Source organism: Apostichopus japonicus, chromosome 16, assembly GCF_037975245.1.
Source record: "Apostichopus japonicus isolate 1M-3 chromosome 16, ASM3797524v1, whole genome shotgun sequence".
NCBI classification, from domain to species: domain Eukaryota; kingdom Metazoa; phylum Echinodermata; class Holothuroidea; order Aspidochirotida; family Stichopodidae; genus Apostichopus; species Apostichopus japonicus.
In genome coordinates, this window is record NC_092576.1 from 8,072,830 (window position 1) to 8,087,944 (window position 15,115).

The following is a 15,115-nucleotide window of genomic DNA, read 5'->3' on the forward strand; positions in this document are numbered from 1 at the left end:
GACTCGCTCCAATCACGTTGCTGCTATTTCATTGTTTACAATTTTCTCACAGATTGTCCTGTTACTGTTTACGCCCACCATGGATCCGACGCACTCATAAATTGTTACTTCCCTCAGTCCCAAAGGGTTTATTGGTACGATTCAACGTCACGCAATGCTCGACCAATCATAAGTCTTGAAGAAGGCCGGATGGCGGGGCCAGGAGTATCTGCTGGGAAATACGATATTACCAATACCGGTGGTCTTTTGATAATGAATACTACTTTCAGCGACGAAAAAACATACCGTGCTATACTTATTGTATCCAATATACATACATTAACAACAGATCAGAAAGTCATTATTTATGGTAAGTCGGTATTGTATATGAATTGATAAGAATTTCCCTTGCTTTAAACTGCGATTATTTTAACATGCCTTTGAAATCTCCGTCCTGAATCAATATCTACTAATCTCAATAACATAATGTTGGTATATAGCAGGATAGTCTACAACGACAAACTGAAGCGAATACAGTTTCAATATGAATTTGAACAAGATTCTGCCATAATCGAAACGTTAGGTACTCTTACTTGTTTTCTTAATCTGGTTTTCTACAGCAAACGTCGACACAGCGGTATTTTCAGTAGATGTTTGTGAGGGAAGCAACTTCTGTTTGGTGCATCTGCAAGATCCGGCACTTCTTACATGTCGGGAAACAAATACAGGACCTCATACGTTACTGAACTGGACAAGAAATACATCGAACGGTACACGATTAGTAAATACGTCAACGTACTTTGATGGCAACAAGTACGAGGCAATCGTAACAACGAATGTAAATCTTAACTCGACAGACCGACTGTTTGTTTACATATGTAACTCTATGATAGATATTCCAGCTAGGCCGTTAAGACAAATAGTTGTAATGGTCGAAGATGAGAGCAAAGACTACATCACTACTCTGTTGAAACCGACATATTATAGGGAATATGATGACGTCAAATTAGTGTGCACCAATGAGAATCCTTTGTTCATATTGTGGAAAAGAAACCACGAAACTATTGGATACTATCACGAAGGAAAATCGGATGTATTGAAACCTGGCTACGAGCTTGATAAGGATGGATCGTTGCTCATTAACAAATTCTCATATGCACATGGAGGTGAATATGTTTGTATCTACAACAATGGTAGAGACGAGAACGTAAAGCAACATAATATCAAGACCGTTGGTGAGTACTTTTATTCTTTTAAAGTCACTCAATGTTTAGTATCATATGTACGTCTTGCGTTCTACTGACTTTAAAATAGGAGCTTTTGTTTCATGTATCTTTCTTATAATGTGAAAGAAACATTAACCGCGTGATTTTCATTGTTTTTTGAACGTCATTCTGGTCTTAGCTTTGTTTCAGGGGGACGAATATTGACTGGCCCAGTCACAGTATTAAAAATAAATCGATATCATTCTTGATGTGGTACACCTCGAAACTTAAAGTTAAATTGACCTGCAATATGATATTAAGGCCCCCAAGTCACTGAAAAAAAACACTATTCATTAAAAATAAACTGGCTTCAAAGTATCTAATTAGTACAGTGTCATATTATTGGTAAAGCTAGGCACATGATGACTTCGATTCTCCAGATATAGAAGAACATTGTCTTCTAAGGAGCAAACCTTTATCTTATATCATGCTAATCAATCGGTAGGTAGAAATTTTGGAATTAGTATTGTAATCTTCGTCGTACACGTAGTAATATTCCGAAAAAGAAAAAAACCGTCATTGAAAGAGGAAAGCAAGTTAAGAAGTATATCGTTCACAACTTTCTCCTCTCATTTTCTTTATTCATGAGTTACGCCAACCAATCCTTCACCTTCTATCATTGGGTGTTCTGAACCATCGGATTGCACATTTAATGTAACGAGCAGTGGATATCTGACGTGTTACATAGAGGCCGTTCTTCCAATCGTGCATCCGAAATGGATTCACGATGAATATGTTTCTTCCAAAATTACTTTCAGTCAACCACAGCTAATAGTGAGAAATTTTGGGTATTTGTTTAACATATATTTGACTACTTACTACGAAATAACGACTAACCAGGGTTATGAAAGTGAGACAGACGAAGACTGGAAGGCTAACGATATCACAGCGTCCTGCTCTGTGAACTACGAGATTCTTGGGCAACACAAGACAGTCGTTACGTTGCATCTACAGAAACGTTCCCCAGGTAACTTAATGCTTAAAATGTATGTGTATGATGATAAAGGAGCTTCAATTGCAAAAAAGACCACCTCATTGGAGCTTACTGAATCATTTTTTTTTCTCGTAGTTATCTTCAAGTTACAATACATGGAAGAAAGAGGACTTCTTTTCAGTTGTTGGTTTAACATTGAGGCGAAGGTGGGGAGGGGAATATTTAAAAGACATTAAAGGAGAAGCAAGTTCCCCAACCCATCCAGATTGATGTGATAAATATGCTTGTGATAAATAGCTCACACTACATTATTAAATCTTCCGTTTATAATTATCGCAATGTAATCATATCGTGCCTCATAAACTTACACAAAGATTATCCAAACCTCAGTAAGGATCCCTCATGGCCAATTCTGATGTGTCCTAAAAAACGTACAGTTAATGGAAAGCAAAATGGTTATACCAATACCGTGACGTTGGGTCTTTCTTTGCGTTCGGAATGACTCAAGGAAGTCGGAACTCACAAATCATTCTTAAGATTTAAGTTTATGCGAATTAGTATTATTCTCAGCGTTAATTTAAGTTTCAGCTACTTAGCGTGTTAATCGTGTTCTTCATTCACAATATCTATCTTTTCGATTCGTTTCTTGCAGCTTTGACAGAGGATAGGATAATAGAGAGGTTTGAAAGTAAGATTAATCATGATAATAATTTTGTTTTATTTCATATATTTACACCAAAAATAAAATTTTATCTCATATTTATTAGTACAATTTTACCTCACTACGATACTTGTTACAGTGTGACTCAAGTGTTTTATGCAGTGTTATGTTACATTGGTTAGTATATCTACAAGCTGATTTTCTTATAGTTTACCTTCATATCTTGCAAATATAATTGGCAGACAATATTTATGTCAATAGTGTTATCAAACATTCTCGTTTTTATTCCAGCAAATATGAACTGGCAGTGCGTCATCCCAGTCAGTGTAATGTCTGTCATCATCATCATCTTCATTATCATCATCATCATCATTATAGTTTTCGCAAAATGGCACAATGGCAAAGCAGGTTAGGAGACCTGTGTCATCGAGAATACATCTTATTCCAGGAATAATATTAACATCCACGTTGAAGAAAACCCAGCCTTGACAATTTGAAAGGAGCAATACAATGAATAATTACTTGGTTAAAGTTTCAAATGTTTAATCATTTTCTACATCAGGAAGGACATGACTAACTTCTCTTCTGTCCTCCCTCCTCCCCTTGTTCCCCCCTCCCATCACTCCTCTTTGCATAGCTCTCTTCCACCCTTTCTTCTCTACACCTTTCTGTCTTTGTCCTTCTCCAGTTTATTCTCTACCCTACTTTCCCTTAACCCTCTCTTTGTCCCTCCACTGTTTGTCTCCCACCTCTCTCTTCCCCTAGTGGTTTCCTTCTTCTTCTCTCCATGCCTTGTCCACTAATCTACTTACATCTATCTCTTTGTGTTCACCATGCTCATTTGTTAATTGTCATTTATAACCTTTGAAGAAGATCTTGCTAGGATCGAAACGTCAGGCCAACTTCCCTTTACACATATTGTACATCGACGCAATTACTAAAAACATTTACAAGCGGCTAATGAGTACATAATCTATGGTATTAGCAGCTTCTTCTATGGATATTATGACTCAAGATAAGAATCAGCATTTGGAGTGACTTGAAGTGATCTTAACTTAATAAAATATCTATATTTTTAAAACTATTTTGAATTTTATTTGGAGTCATGTTGAAGGGGTGGGGTTATGTGTGTACAGGGGTCCATTCGAATTTCAAAATGATATATGTCGTTCATGCCAAACAAAATTGATAATTGGCCTCTCATTGTGAGAATTCCCCATCCTGAAAATTACGAAAAAGAGAGATGTAAAGAACGGCATTGGTCCATTTCCCATTATTAGTAACCTGCCTTTTTTGATAACATACATGGAGAACGTATGAAATACTTTATCTTTGAAGTATTTTAAACTAAATGAGTAAGAAGTAAATTAGTAAATTAGTAAGGAGTACTGTTTTGGCACCTTTTTATGAAGTCAATATATGTTTTATGATTATATAGATGTAATTGTATAAATCTTGCGAAATGTTTCATGTAATATCTTATGTATATATACATATATCTTTATATAAAGCTAGATTTTTGTTTTTTAATATTTAGTGTACCAATCAAATAATCACTAACCTTTGACAAAATGAGAGCCTCACATCAACTATAGGCCTATATTGAAACAATTAGATCTTTTAAGTTGCACGGCGCAATAGTATAAATTTTATCTGATCTTTCAACTAGTCTTGGTTACCTACTTAAGGACGCAATACACATGTGTTTCTCTAACACTCAGGTTCAACTCAGATAATCGCATCTGTTTGTCACGAAATGTCAAATACAACATGCAATGATAACAAAATGATCTAATCAAATGGAAAACAATGTTTAAAAGGGAAAATGTTGAGGGTAGCTTTATAATAGCTTGCTCAGATATAACTTAATATATGAATTAATGTTCACTATACTCAACACATTCCACCATAAGAGTAAACATTCATTTTTAATGAATTATTTTCACATCCGTTTTCATAATACAGGAAGTTATAAACGGACATAAAATATGTAGAAAATAAAAATGTGATATTAGCGAAACTATTCCTACAAGAGTACTTAATACAAGTTTGTAATTATATATCTGTTAATATTCCAAGCAAACGAATGGGAACTGAAGCCCGTATGATAGGTAGTCACCAACTTCGTATTTCAGTTCAACTGAAATTGAGTGTACCAATCGTGTACTACATGCTTTGCAAGAATTAAAAGCTAACATTAGCTATATACCTATATCGAAATAAATAGATCGTTAGAGTAGAACGACGCAATAACATGATTCTTATCTGAAAGCTCAACTAGTTTTGGTCCTTTTATCAACATAACGACGAAATATCCCCATGGCTTACTTCAACACTAAAAGAGTCTCCTTCCATCGTCCGTCGCAGTAAATTGTTCAACCAGACAACAAAACTGCAGTGCGGTTTCGATGATGATACATGAATAATCTTATACGAACGTGACACCCTTTGCTCTAGGTTATAGTCAGCATGAACATCATATGTCAGTCTTAGTAGAACAGCAAAATTCATTGAGATATGACAAATAATATTCACAGTGGGAGCTGATGACCGAGGAGAAAACTTTTCTTGTCTTCAGCATACATCAGCATACAGATTGATCTTTATCAAAGTTTTCTACTCAACGTGGTACACCTACACTTTGTAGATTAAACAGGCCCCGTGTGATTTTCATCCCCTGGTCCCCAAGAGATTGCGTCTGGTGAACCTCTAAAACATCTAACAAGGTGACAGGTAATTATTATTAACAGTGCTTGGTCCCCCCCCCCCCCCCATTCCCGTTACTGCATCTACACCCGAAGTTTTCATTTGGCACTGAATCTCGAAACTTGCGAAATACGACGGAAAACTTCAACAACGGAAGCAAAGATATAATGCCAAAGATTCACAATGCTATCGTCTGTTCCAATAGCAATGTTGCATGTACCATGTTCTTAACACACCTTTTTGCATGGACATGTGGGCAGCGACGTACATGGCAACTCCAAAAGTTAAAGATACATTTAAGTCAATGGAGATTTCATCGGACTGCTGAATTCTTCTCCGCCCCCACCACCACCACCACCGACTTGGGAAGAATAAGGATACTGAGTACATACACATTCGACACGTTGTTTATATTTCATGGCTGTGCATATTTTTTATGATGTTATATCTGGAAGGATATATATTGTCAAACATCATTTCGAACACAGGACATGTTTACTTAGTCTACATTCTTATATTCCAAACGGACCAACAAAACAATTCATAGGCATTTGACCAGCAAGGTTGTGGATTATATCAAGATCGTAAACTTTTACATCGCCTATCGCGAGCCTACTCATTTACAGATTTTTGAGATGAAGTGAGTCAACCGTAATCGTCAATCACTCGAAACCACTGTCTCTTTATCAAACATTAGGTAAATCCAAGTTAAAACCCAGCCAGCATGCCCAGTTGGGGCCCAATTGGGTTTCACTCGGTTGAATTGGGCCTGGTTGGGCCAGGGCCAGCCCACTCAGTGCCCATTCGGGCACAATACAGTTTGGCCCTTCTGGTTAACATACTTCAAAACATTATTGAGATGTTCAACACATACTTGTTTTTTGCTTTGGAAAGCTTAGGTACTTCCTTAGGCCACCAATCCTTGACAACAGTTAATTCATTAACGTAGTGGCCCAATTGGGACAGGCTCGTTTTTTATCAGATTGGCCCTCATGTATGGCCCGCTTCGGGCCCATTCGGGAGCAAGACGGTTTCACCAGGGGCTTTCTGTGACTGTTTCGGCCGGGGGGTGGGGGTGTACGGACCCAAATTTACCGACCAAAATTGATTGTTAGCAATCTCGCTCGAAAAAATGAGGTTAGTCTGCGAAAAATATGTTAAATTGGTAAGCTTGTTAGCCGAAAAAACTGACAAGAAAAGAAAAAGAAAAGAAAGAAGGTCATCAGTATATTTGATTTTACCGACGAACTCACGAACACCCCCCACACCCCCCCCCGTACGGTACGCCCCTGGGTTTCACTCTTTCGGCTGACCTACTTCAATGTATATATCTCATTTCCACACTGCACTATCGTTATGACAAAGCCAACTGGCAACACTGATTCCCAAATTCACTCGAAAGGAGTTGGTACTCGGTCAGTATTTTGAAAAATTTTTCTGTGAGGGTGTGACTCATTTGGGTGGATTTGTAGCAAGTTTTATTGACTTGCACCCTCATCTCCGGAAGTGTAAACTTTCTGTGACGGGTTTCCTCGTATGGAAAATACTCTAAGGGACTCACCAGAGAAATACATGCGTCATCTTAGCTTGGGACCGCCGCGACATGTGGATTATTACTATTACGAGTACCAGCTGACCTTTATTAATATACTTAATTACAGCTCTACACTCGTATCTTTACCTCGGGAACTTTAACCCTTATTATCTATATTTGTTCGGACATTGCCCGCTCGTGTAATTTACTGCTCCGCGAGCTCTTGGCCTAACGATCACCTCCTGTCCGCGTCGCAGGTGATTATTGTTTATCAGCGTAGCCTAGCGTGGTTGCTGTTCATAGGATGGTAAGCCTATGCGACCTATAGTCTACTACTACTTCGCGCCACCTTCTGGAAGTTCCAACCACGGCTTGGCGTAAAGATTCTCACGCCACCGATCTAAGCTTGGACTGAGCGACGGTGCAATGTGTGTATTTTCGTGTATTGGAGGACCGACCACTTTTCATTTAATTTTACTAGACGGACTGATCCAAATGATTAGATCAGAGGTGTGTTTTACAATACCCTTAATCTAGTATAAGTTATAGCATTATCAGGCAACTAGCCTAGACCTAATGGCATGTCATTTCGTGTATTATTCGCGACAGCCTATCCTTACGGTCTACATAGACTTAGACTTTTACAGTTGCAGAGCAATCGCGGTTGGTGTATTACTTGTCTTCATTATAAACTTTTCATAGATAAGTCTCCTTGTTCGTTTTCCAATACACCTGTCTCGTTGTGGATCACCACGCATTAATTTTCTGTTTGTAACCGATTCAACGGCATATTCTTTCGATCACTATCGTAGGCCTGAAGGACCTGTACGTAGAATAGACTTTGTAATTAGAAGAGGAGCCACTGTTGCAGACTTGCTTCTGTATACCATAGATAAGCTACGTCGCTATCCTACCAACGACTGGGTCATTCTTCGCTGTGCTGCAGGCATTTAACAACCTTACGGAATTCGCCAGCAATTCTTCAGGTCACAGAGTTCTCCGTCGATCTCCAGTTACTGCTCCTTGGCTAATCTCACGTCTCCAACATTTTAAGGACGCTGTTCAACGAGAGCACCCACCCATTATTGTTGCCTTTATTACTATTCCTACAGCCTCCTTTGTTAAGTTCCGGGAAAGTAGGCAGCTGTTTTCGCCAATACTCACTACTGAACAACTCAAGGCCTGTCAACACGATCTCGACAATCAATTGGACGCAGTCAACCTATTCATCCGTTGTTTCAATCATCAACCGCAAGACAATTTCAACATTTGTAAATATGTATTTTTCATGTTCAAACTTTTTTTAGATTTGTGTAGATTAAAGGGGGCATTTTTTAAAACTGTAGTTCACCTATCTGATACTTAGAGCATTGAAAATCATATCGGTAGCCCTATTTCCATATTCATAGCATGTTTAGTTACCAAGATATGACTGTTTGCAGTTTGTTATTTAATAGGAGTAGAATGGCCACACCATATTTTTCATGTCAATACCTGGCTATTTCTAAAAGTATTATATTTCCCTTTGAAATGTATACGCATGTTTCCACACGTTCCTTACATGTGAAATAAATAATATTGTGTAAACATCATCTAAATCCCAAGTGCTGACATAACATGTTAACATTTTAGAACGGATAGGGTTATAACTTCCATGTTTATATGACTATGAATAACAATTTAAAACATAGGAATTGCTACAAAACTAAGGAACTGATGTCATTAAATATTAGTGTTGCCGTTCTATTTTATTTCTTAGGAATGCTCATATTCTGTCGCACTAAATTTTTCCAACTGTCGCACTCTAATTTTCACATATTCTTGTAATTTGTGAGTGTCCTAAATTTTTCGGTTTTAATCAGTCATATTTACCATGTTTTCCTTGTCATATTGAATAACTGTATCTCGCGATCCTTATACTCCACCATACAAAACTTTGTATGATTTTGAATATTCTAAAAGAAATGCCTAGAACTACTGTACAACGTTCAGCATTAATTCGATTATTTTATGTATTAATTTTGCTATTAGGTGGGTTGACCCTATTCACTAGCTTACATTGGCTCTATGGTATATACAATTGAAACACTCAATGCTAATCTATGGAAGCTTAAAAGTGCCATCAACATAAGAAAAACTTTGCCCCATAAATTGACATTTTTCAGTAAATTGTTTAGATAGCAAAATAAAATCTTATCAAATATCAGAAAATGTTGGATTGCTCAGTTGCTTTAACTGAGCAATTGAAAAATTTTCTGAAAAATGTTTAATTGAAAACTAATCATATCTCGTCAATTGGACATTTTTCTGCAAAATGTTTAATTGACAACTTATCATAACTCGTCAATTGGAAATTTTGCTGCAAAATGTTCAAATGTTCACTTCATTCCATCTGAGCAATTGAAACATTTTCTGCACAATGTTTAATTGACAACTTATGGTATCTCATCACCTCAACATAAACATTTTTCTGCAAAATGTTTAATTGTTCATTTCATTCCAAATTCTCAGCTGGAATGAAGTGAACAATTGAAATTGTTTCATGTGAGTGATAAATAGCCCCCCCCCCCCCCCAGGAAAAAAATATTAAGCCTGTTAGTAAAAAGCACTCTATTTTTGGGTAATTCACTATGCCGTCGAATATAATTTGTTGAAAAAAAAGTTTTCCCCTTTGTTACATTAACATAGCTTTTGTAGTCAGTAGTCTATGTAGCTATCAAGCAGATAACTATACTCAGTTGCGTACTGTGTAGTGAGCGGTGGTACAGATGTATCGAAAAATAAATCCGCATAATTCCACATGGTAATGTTGATGAGTAGTACGGGGGGGGGGGTACAAGGCAGCAGTTGGAAATTTCTGGCTCCAAAATCCATCCAGTTGGAATTTCAGCCACTACACCCCCCCCCCCCCCCAATCATCAGGCCTTAGCTACGTCCCTGTGTAGAGATGGGATGAATAGCTACTGGCATGATTTTTAAAGCTCTATAACATACATAAATCACATTTTGAGTACACTTGCCCTTTAATGTGAATTTTTATGCTTAGTACTAAACCATTCCATTCTTTTTCATTGTGTCGTATCTACATTAAACGATTATACACCTTAATTCTTGTTCATCAATGTTCTTTATTCTAGAGTACATCCATCCATTTATATTTTTGTTTTTTCCAGATTTACTGTAGTAATATTTTTTATTACCTATGTCATTATCTTGTCATAAAACATAGAAAATGTTTATTCTCACCTTGCCAGAAAAAGTAAAAGTTCAGCTTTCGGTCACGATTTTGTCTGGTTCTTCATTTTTACCATGGTAAAAGATAGGCTGGTATTCGTGTTGTTGTCGTAAGGCAAAGAGTAAACACTTTCAAGGCAACTGGTACGGTTTGATGGTCTATGTACTGTAAACCTTCCTCTGATTGGCCAATGATAGCCAATCAAAACAAATAAGAGAAACTACATGGAGCGCCTATTTTCACAGAAAGAAACAACAAGTTTTGGAAAATTTGTATGGGTGGTAACCAAGCGTATATAAGATACGTGTCTAATTCTAAATGTAGAGGAAAGCGAGAGGGGAAGTTTTGGGCAGGGAGCTTTTGGTGTGGTCCAGAAAACCTGACCAATGATCGTATTACATTTCACATGCAATGTATTACTGGACTGCATAGTGCAGAAACCATGTTTTTTAATTATTTTCAGGAAGCCGAGGGGCAAAAAATATGAGAGAATAAAAAAAATGTGTAATGGGAAAATACTTTTGTAGCGCCATAAATACAACAAATTCCAAACATATATATTTGCGTGGTCGCTGGGATGTTTTATGTGAGGACGTTTTCCGGGTAAAATTGAAAATAATTTGGAAGCTCCCTTCACAAATTCCGCACAATGCCTTTCTCTATGGCTCCACCCATTTGAAAAAAAAAATGATTTTGACTAGCTTTAGCTCTTCAATAAACAAGCATAAATGCTAACACTTACTTATTCGTTCGGAGCTCTAGGTTATTTTAGAAACTATGAGTCTTTTTTCTTTTAAATTTTTAACAAATTTTGACAGGTAATGCTAGATGTGACAGTCTGAGTAAAAAATGTTCTGGCCGGAGAATCATTTAACTTTTATGATTTTTTATTGCTTATTTAATGTGAGATATAATACATCATCTCATTTCTGTTCCACTTGGGTTTTTTTCTCTGTTCCACTTGGGTTTGGGCACGACATCCGTACCCTGGATATTGATGAAGATGGTGCCATGGTTATCAACAATGTTACAATAGATCACATATCTTTGTATACTTTGATATACACCGACATTGATGGACATGATTATCAACATGAATTTATAATTATAGGTAATATTAGCACCATTTAACTAAAGAGAACATTTCATCGTTACATGTTAATCTAAGAATGAGAAATATATATTAATCTTGAAACCGAACTTCACGGTTAGCTGCAGCAACAAAGCAATCATAAATTTCCTTTCGAGAATCACAAAGAATGTAATGCAGTCAAAATATACCAAGAAAATGTAAATACGAATTGGCATATACTGATTTACACGAAAAACCAACTTCCTTGAACTCAGTGATGAACAGTTGTATGATAACAGAAGAATATTCTTTTAAGAATAACAGAGCATAACATGTGGTTTCACTGACTCACTCCAATCATGTTGCTGCTTCCTCATTGTTAACTCTTTTCTCACAGATTGTCCTGTTACTGTTTACGCCCATCGTGGATCCGACGCACTCATAAATTGTTACTTCCCTCAGTCTCAAAGGGTTTATTGGTACGACTCAACGTTACGCAATGCTCGACCAATCATAAGTCTTGAAGGAGGCCGGAAGGCGGGGTCAGGAGTCTCTGCTGGGAAATACGATATTACCAATCACGGCGGTCTTTTAATAATGAATACCACTTTCAGCGACGAAAACACATACCGTGCTATAGTTATTGTATCCACATACATTTACAACAGATCACAAATTCGTTATTGATGGTAAGTCAGTATTGCATATGAATTGATAAGAATAACCCTGGCTGTGAACTGCAATTATTTTTACCTACCTTTGAAATCGCATTCCTGAGACAATACCTACCAGCCTCAATAACAGAATGTACCATGTACCTAGTTTTAAAAGAAAGAAAAAAGTCACTGATCTTCTAAATACGTCTGTGTAGGAATGTATTAGATATAGTTTCTGATTTTTTCTGGTTTTCTAAGGTTTTTATTTATTTTACAGCAAACGTCGACACAGCGGTCTATTCAGTAGATGTGAGGGAAGCAACTTCTGTTTGGTGCAGCTGCAAGATCCGACATTTCCGATATGTCGGGAAACAAATACAGGACCTCATACGTTACTGAGCTGGACAAGGAATACATCGAACGGTACACGATTAGTAAATACGCCAAAGTATTTTGATAGAAACATGTACGAGGCATTCGTGTCAACGAATCTAAATCTTAACTCGACAGATCGACCATGTGTTTACATCTGTAACTCTATGATAGATATTCCAGCTAAGCCGTTAAGACAAATAGTTGTAATGGTCGAAGATGAGAGCAAAGACTCCATCACTACTCTGTTGAAACCGACATATTATAGGGAATTTGATGACGTCAAATTAGTCTGCACCAATGAGAATCCTTTGTTCATATTGTGGAAAAGAAACCACGAAACTATTGGATACTATCACGAAGGAAAATCGGATGTATTGAAACCTGGCTACGAGCTTGATAAGAATGGATCGTTGCTCATTAACAAATTCTCATATGCACAAGAAGGTGAATATGTCTGTATTTACAACAACGGTCAAGTCGAGGACCTTTCGCAACATAATATCAAAGACCGTTGGTGAGTACTTTTATTCTTTCAAAGTCACTCAATGTTTAGTATCATGTATACATCTTGAGTTCTACTGACTTACCCTTTGTTCCATGATAAACCGCGTGATTCTTATTGTTTTTCGAGCGTCATTCTGGTCTTAGCTTCGTTTCTGGGGACGAATATTGACTGGCCCATTACCAGTATTAAAAATAAATCGATGTCATTGTTGATTTGGTACACCGTCAGAACTAAACGTTAAATTGATCTGCAATATATGATATTGAGGCCTCTAAGTCACAAAAAAAAAAGACTTTTCATTAAAAGAAAACTGGCTTCATAGTATCTAATTAGTACAGTGTCAAAGTATTGGTAAAGCTAGGTACATGATGACTTCGATTCTCCAGATATAGAAGAACATTGTCTGCTAAGGAACAAACCTTTATCTTATATCATGCTAATCAATCGATAGGTAGAAATTTTGGAATTAGTATTGTATTCTTCGTCGTACACGTAGTAAAATTTCGAAAAAGTAAAAGCTATCTTTGAAAGAGGAAAACAACTTAAGCAGTATATCGTTCATAATTTTCTCCTCTCATTTTCTTTACTCATCAGTTACGCCAACCAATCCTTCACCTTCTATAGTTGGGTGTTCTGAAACATCGGATTGCACATTTAATGTAACAAGCAGTGGATATCTGACGTGTTACATAGAGGCCGTTCTTCCAATCGTGCACCCGAAATGGATTCACGATGAACATATGTTTTCCAGAATTACTTTCAGCCAAACACAGCTAATAGTGAGAAATTTGGGGTCTGTGTTTAACATATATTTGACTACTTACTACGAAATAACGACTGACCAGGGTTATGAAAGTGAGACAGACGAAGACTGGCAGGCTAACGATGTAACAGCGTCCTGCTCTGTGAACTACGAGGTTCTTGGGCAACACAAGACAGACGTTACGTTGCATCTACAGAAACGTACTTCAGGTAACTTAAAACAACGTACAAGCGTAGGAAGGTATGTTGATGAGGAGATTAACTATTAGTGTATCATGATAAAGGAGCTTCAATTGAAAACAAACGCCCAATTGGAGCTTGTTGAAACTAATTTTTCTTGTAGTGATCTTCAAGTAACAATACTTAGAAGAAACGGGACTTCCTTTTCAGCAGTTGGATTAAAGCTCGGCGAAGGTTAGGGAGGGGGAGGGGAGGGTGTTGTTTAAATGACAGTGAAGGGGAAACAAATTCCCCAACCCATCCAGACTTATATGATAAATATGCTTATGATGAATAACTCACACCACATTAATAAATCATCCGTTTAAAATTATCGCTCTGTAAACATATCGAGTTTCGTAAACTTACACAAAGATTATCCAAACCTCAGTGAGAACCCCTCGTGGCCAATTCCGATCCGTCTTAAGGAACGGTCAATTAGATATGTAAAGCAAAATGATTTTTACCAATACCGTGACATTAGGCTTTTCTTTGCATTTGGAATACCTCAAGGGAGTCGAACTCACAAATCATTCGTAGGATGTAAGTTTATGCTGATTACCATTATTCTCAGCTTAGTTTTAATTTTCAGATACTAAGCTTGTAAGTCGTTTCGTCATACACAATATTTATCTTTTCGACTTGTTTCTTGCAGCTGTGACAGAGGATAGGATAAGAGAGAGGTTTCGAGGTAAGATTAAACATGATGATAATTTTGCTATATTTCATATATGCACATTAAAAATGAAATTGATGTCATATTTGTTAGTACAAGTCTACCATTACTACGACACTTGTTACAGTGTGCCTCAAGTGTTTCCTGGTGATGACATATTGGTTAGTCTATCTAGAAACTGATTTTTTTCTTTGTTCATTTCTGGTAAATATAATTAGCAGACAACATTCATGCTAAGAAGCCAAGAGTAATATTAACATCCACAGTGAAGATAACCAAGCCTTTGATGTTTGAATGGAGCTACACCATAAAATTGAATAGTAACTGGGTGAAAGTTCCAAAGTATTATATATCAACACAAGTACTTAAAACAATAACAATCGGCTAATAAGTAAATAGCCAATTTCCTCTATAGATATTATGACTTAAGATAAGAACCACATTTTTGTAGTCTATTTGGAGTGATCATAATTCAATGAAAACTCATTATGTGTATTACTATTTGAAATTTATTTGGATTTTTGGTTGTTAATGGG

The 15,115-nt window shown here is 36.9% G+C and overlaps 1 protein-coding gene and 1 long non-coding RNA gene across 4 annotated transcripts in view; one reads left to right on the forward strand and one right to left on the reverse strand.

Annotated features, from left to right (window-relative positions):
- LOC139983494 (uncharacterized) overlaps nt 1–15,115 on the forward strand; it is a 31,519-nt gene that overhangs the window by 15,617 nt on the left and 787 nt on the right. For 2 of the 3 annotated variants that reach the window (XM_071997060.1, XM_071997063.1), the window contains 4 exons: nt 53–349; nt 600–1,214; nt 13,517–13,894; nt 14,559–14,594. In XM_071997060.1, coding sequence (XP_071853161.1) covers nt 53–349; nt 600–1,214; nt 13,517–13,894; nt 14,559–14,594 — 1,326 coding nt within the window. Of the gene's footprint in view, nt 1–52; nt 350–599; nt 1,215–1,833; nt 2,212–2,830; nt 2,867–3,130; nt 4,303–13,516; nt 13,895–14,558; nt 14,595–15,115 lie in introns of those variants that run through there. The other variant, XM_071997061.1, reaches the window with a different exon arrangement.
- LOC139983506 (uncharacterized) lies at nt 3,528–12,074 on the reverse strand. The gene is made up of 2 exons (XR_011798719.1): nt 11,739–12,074; nt 3,528–10,547 (listed from the first exon to the last, which is right to left on the reverse strand). It is a non-coding gene; the product is annotated as an uncharacterized lncRNA (long non-coding RNA).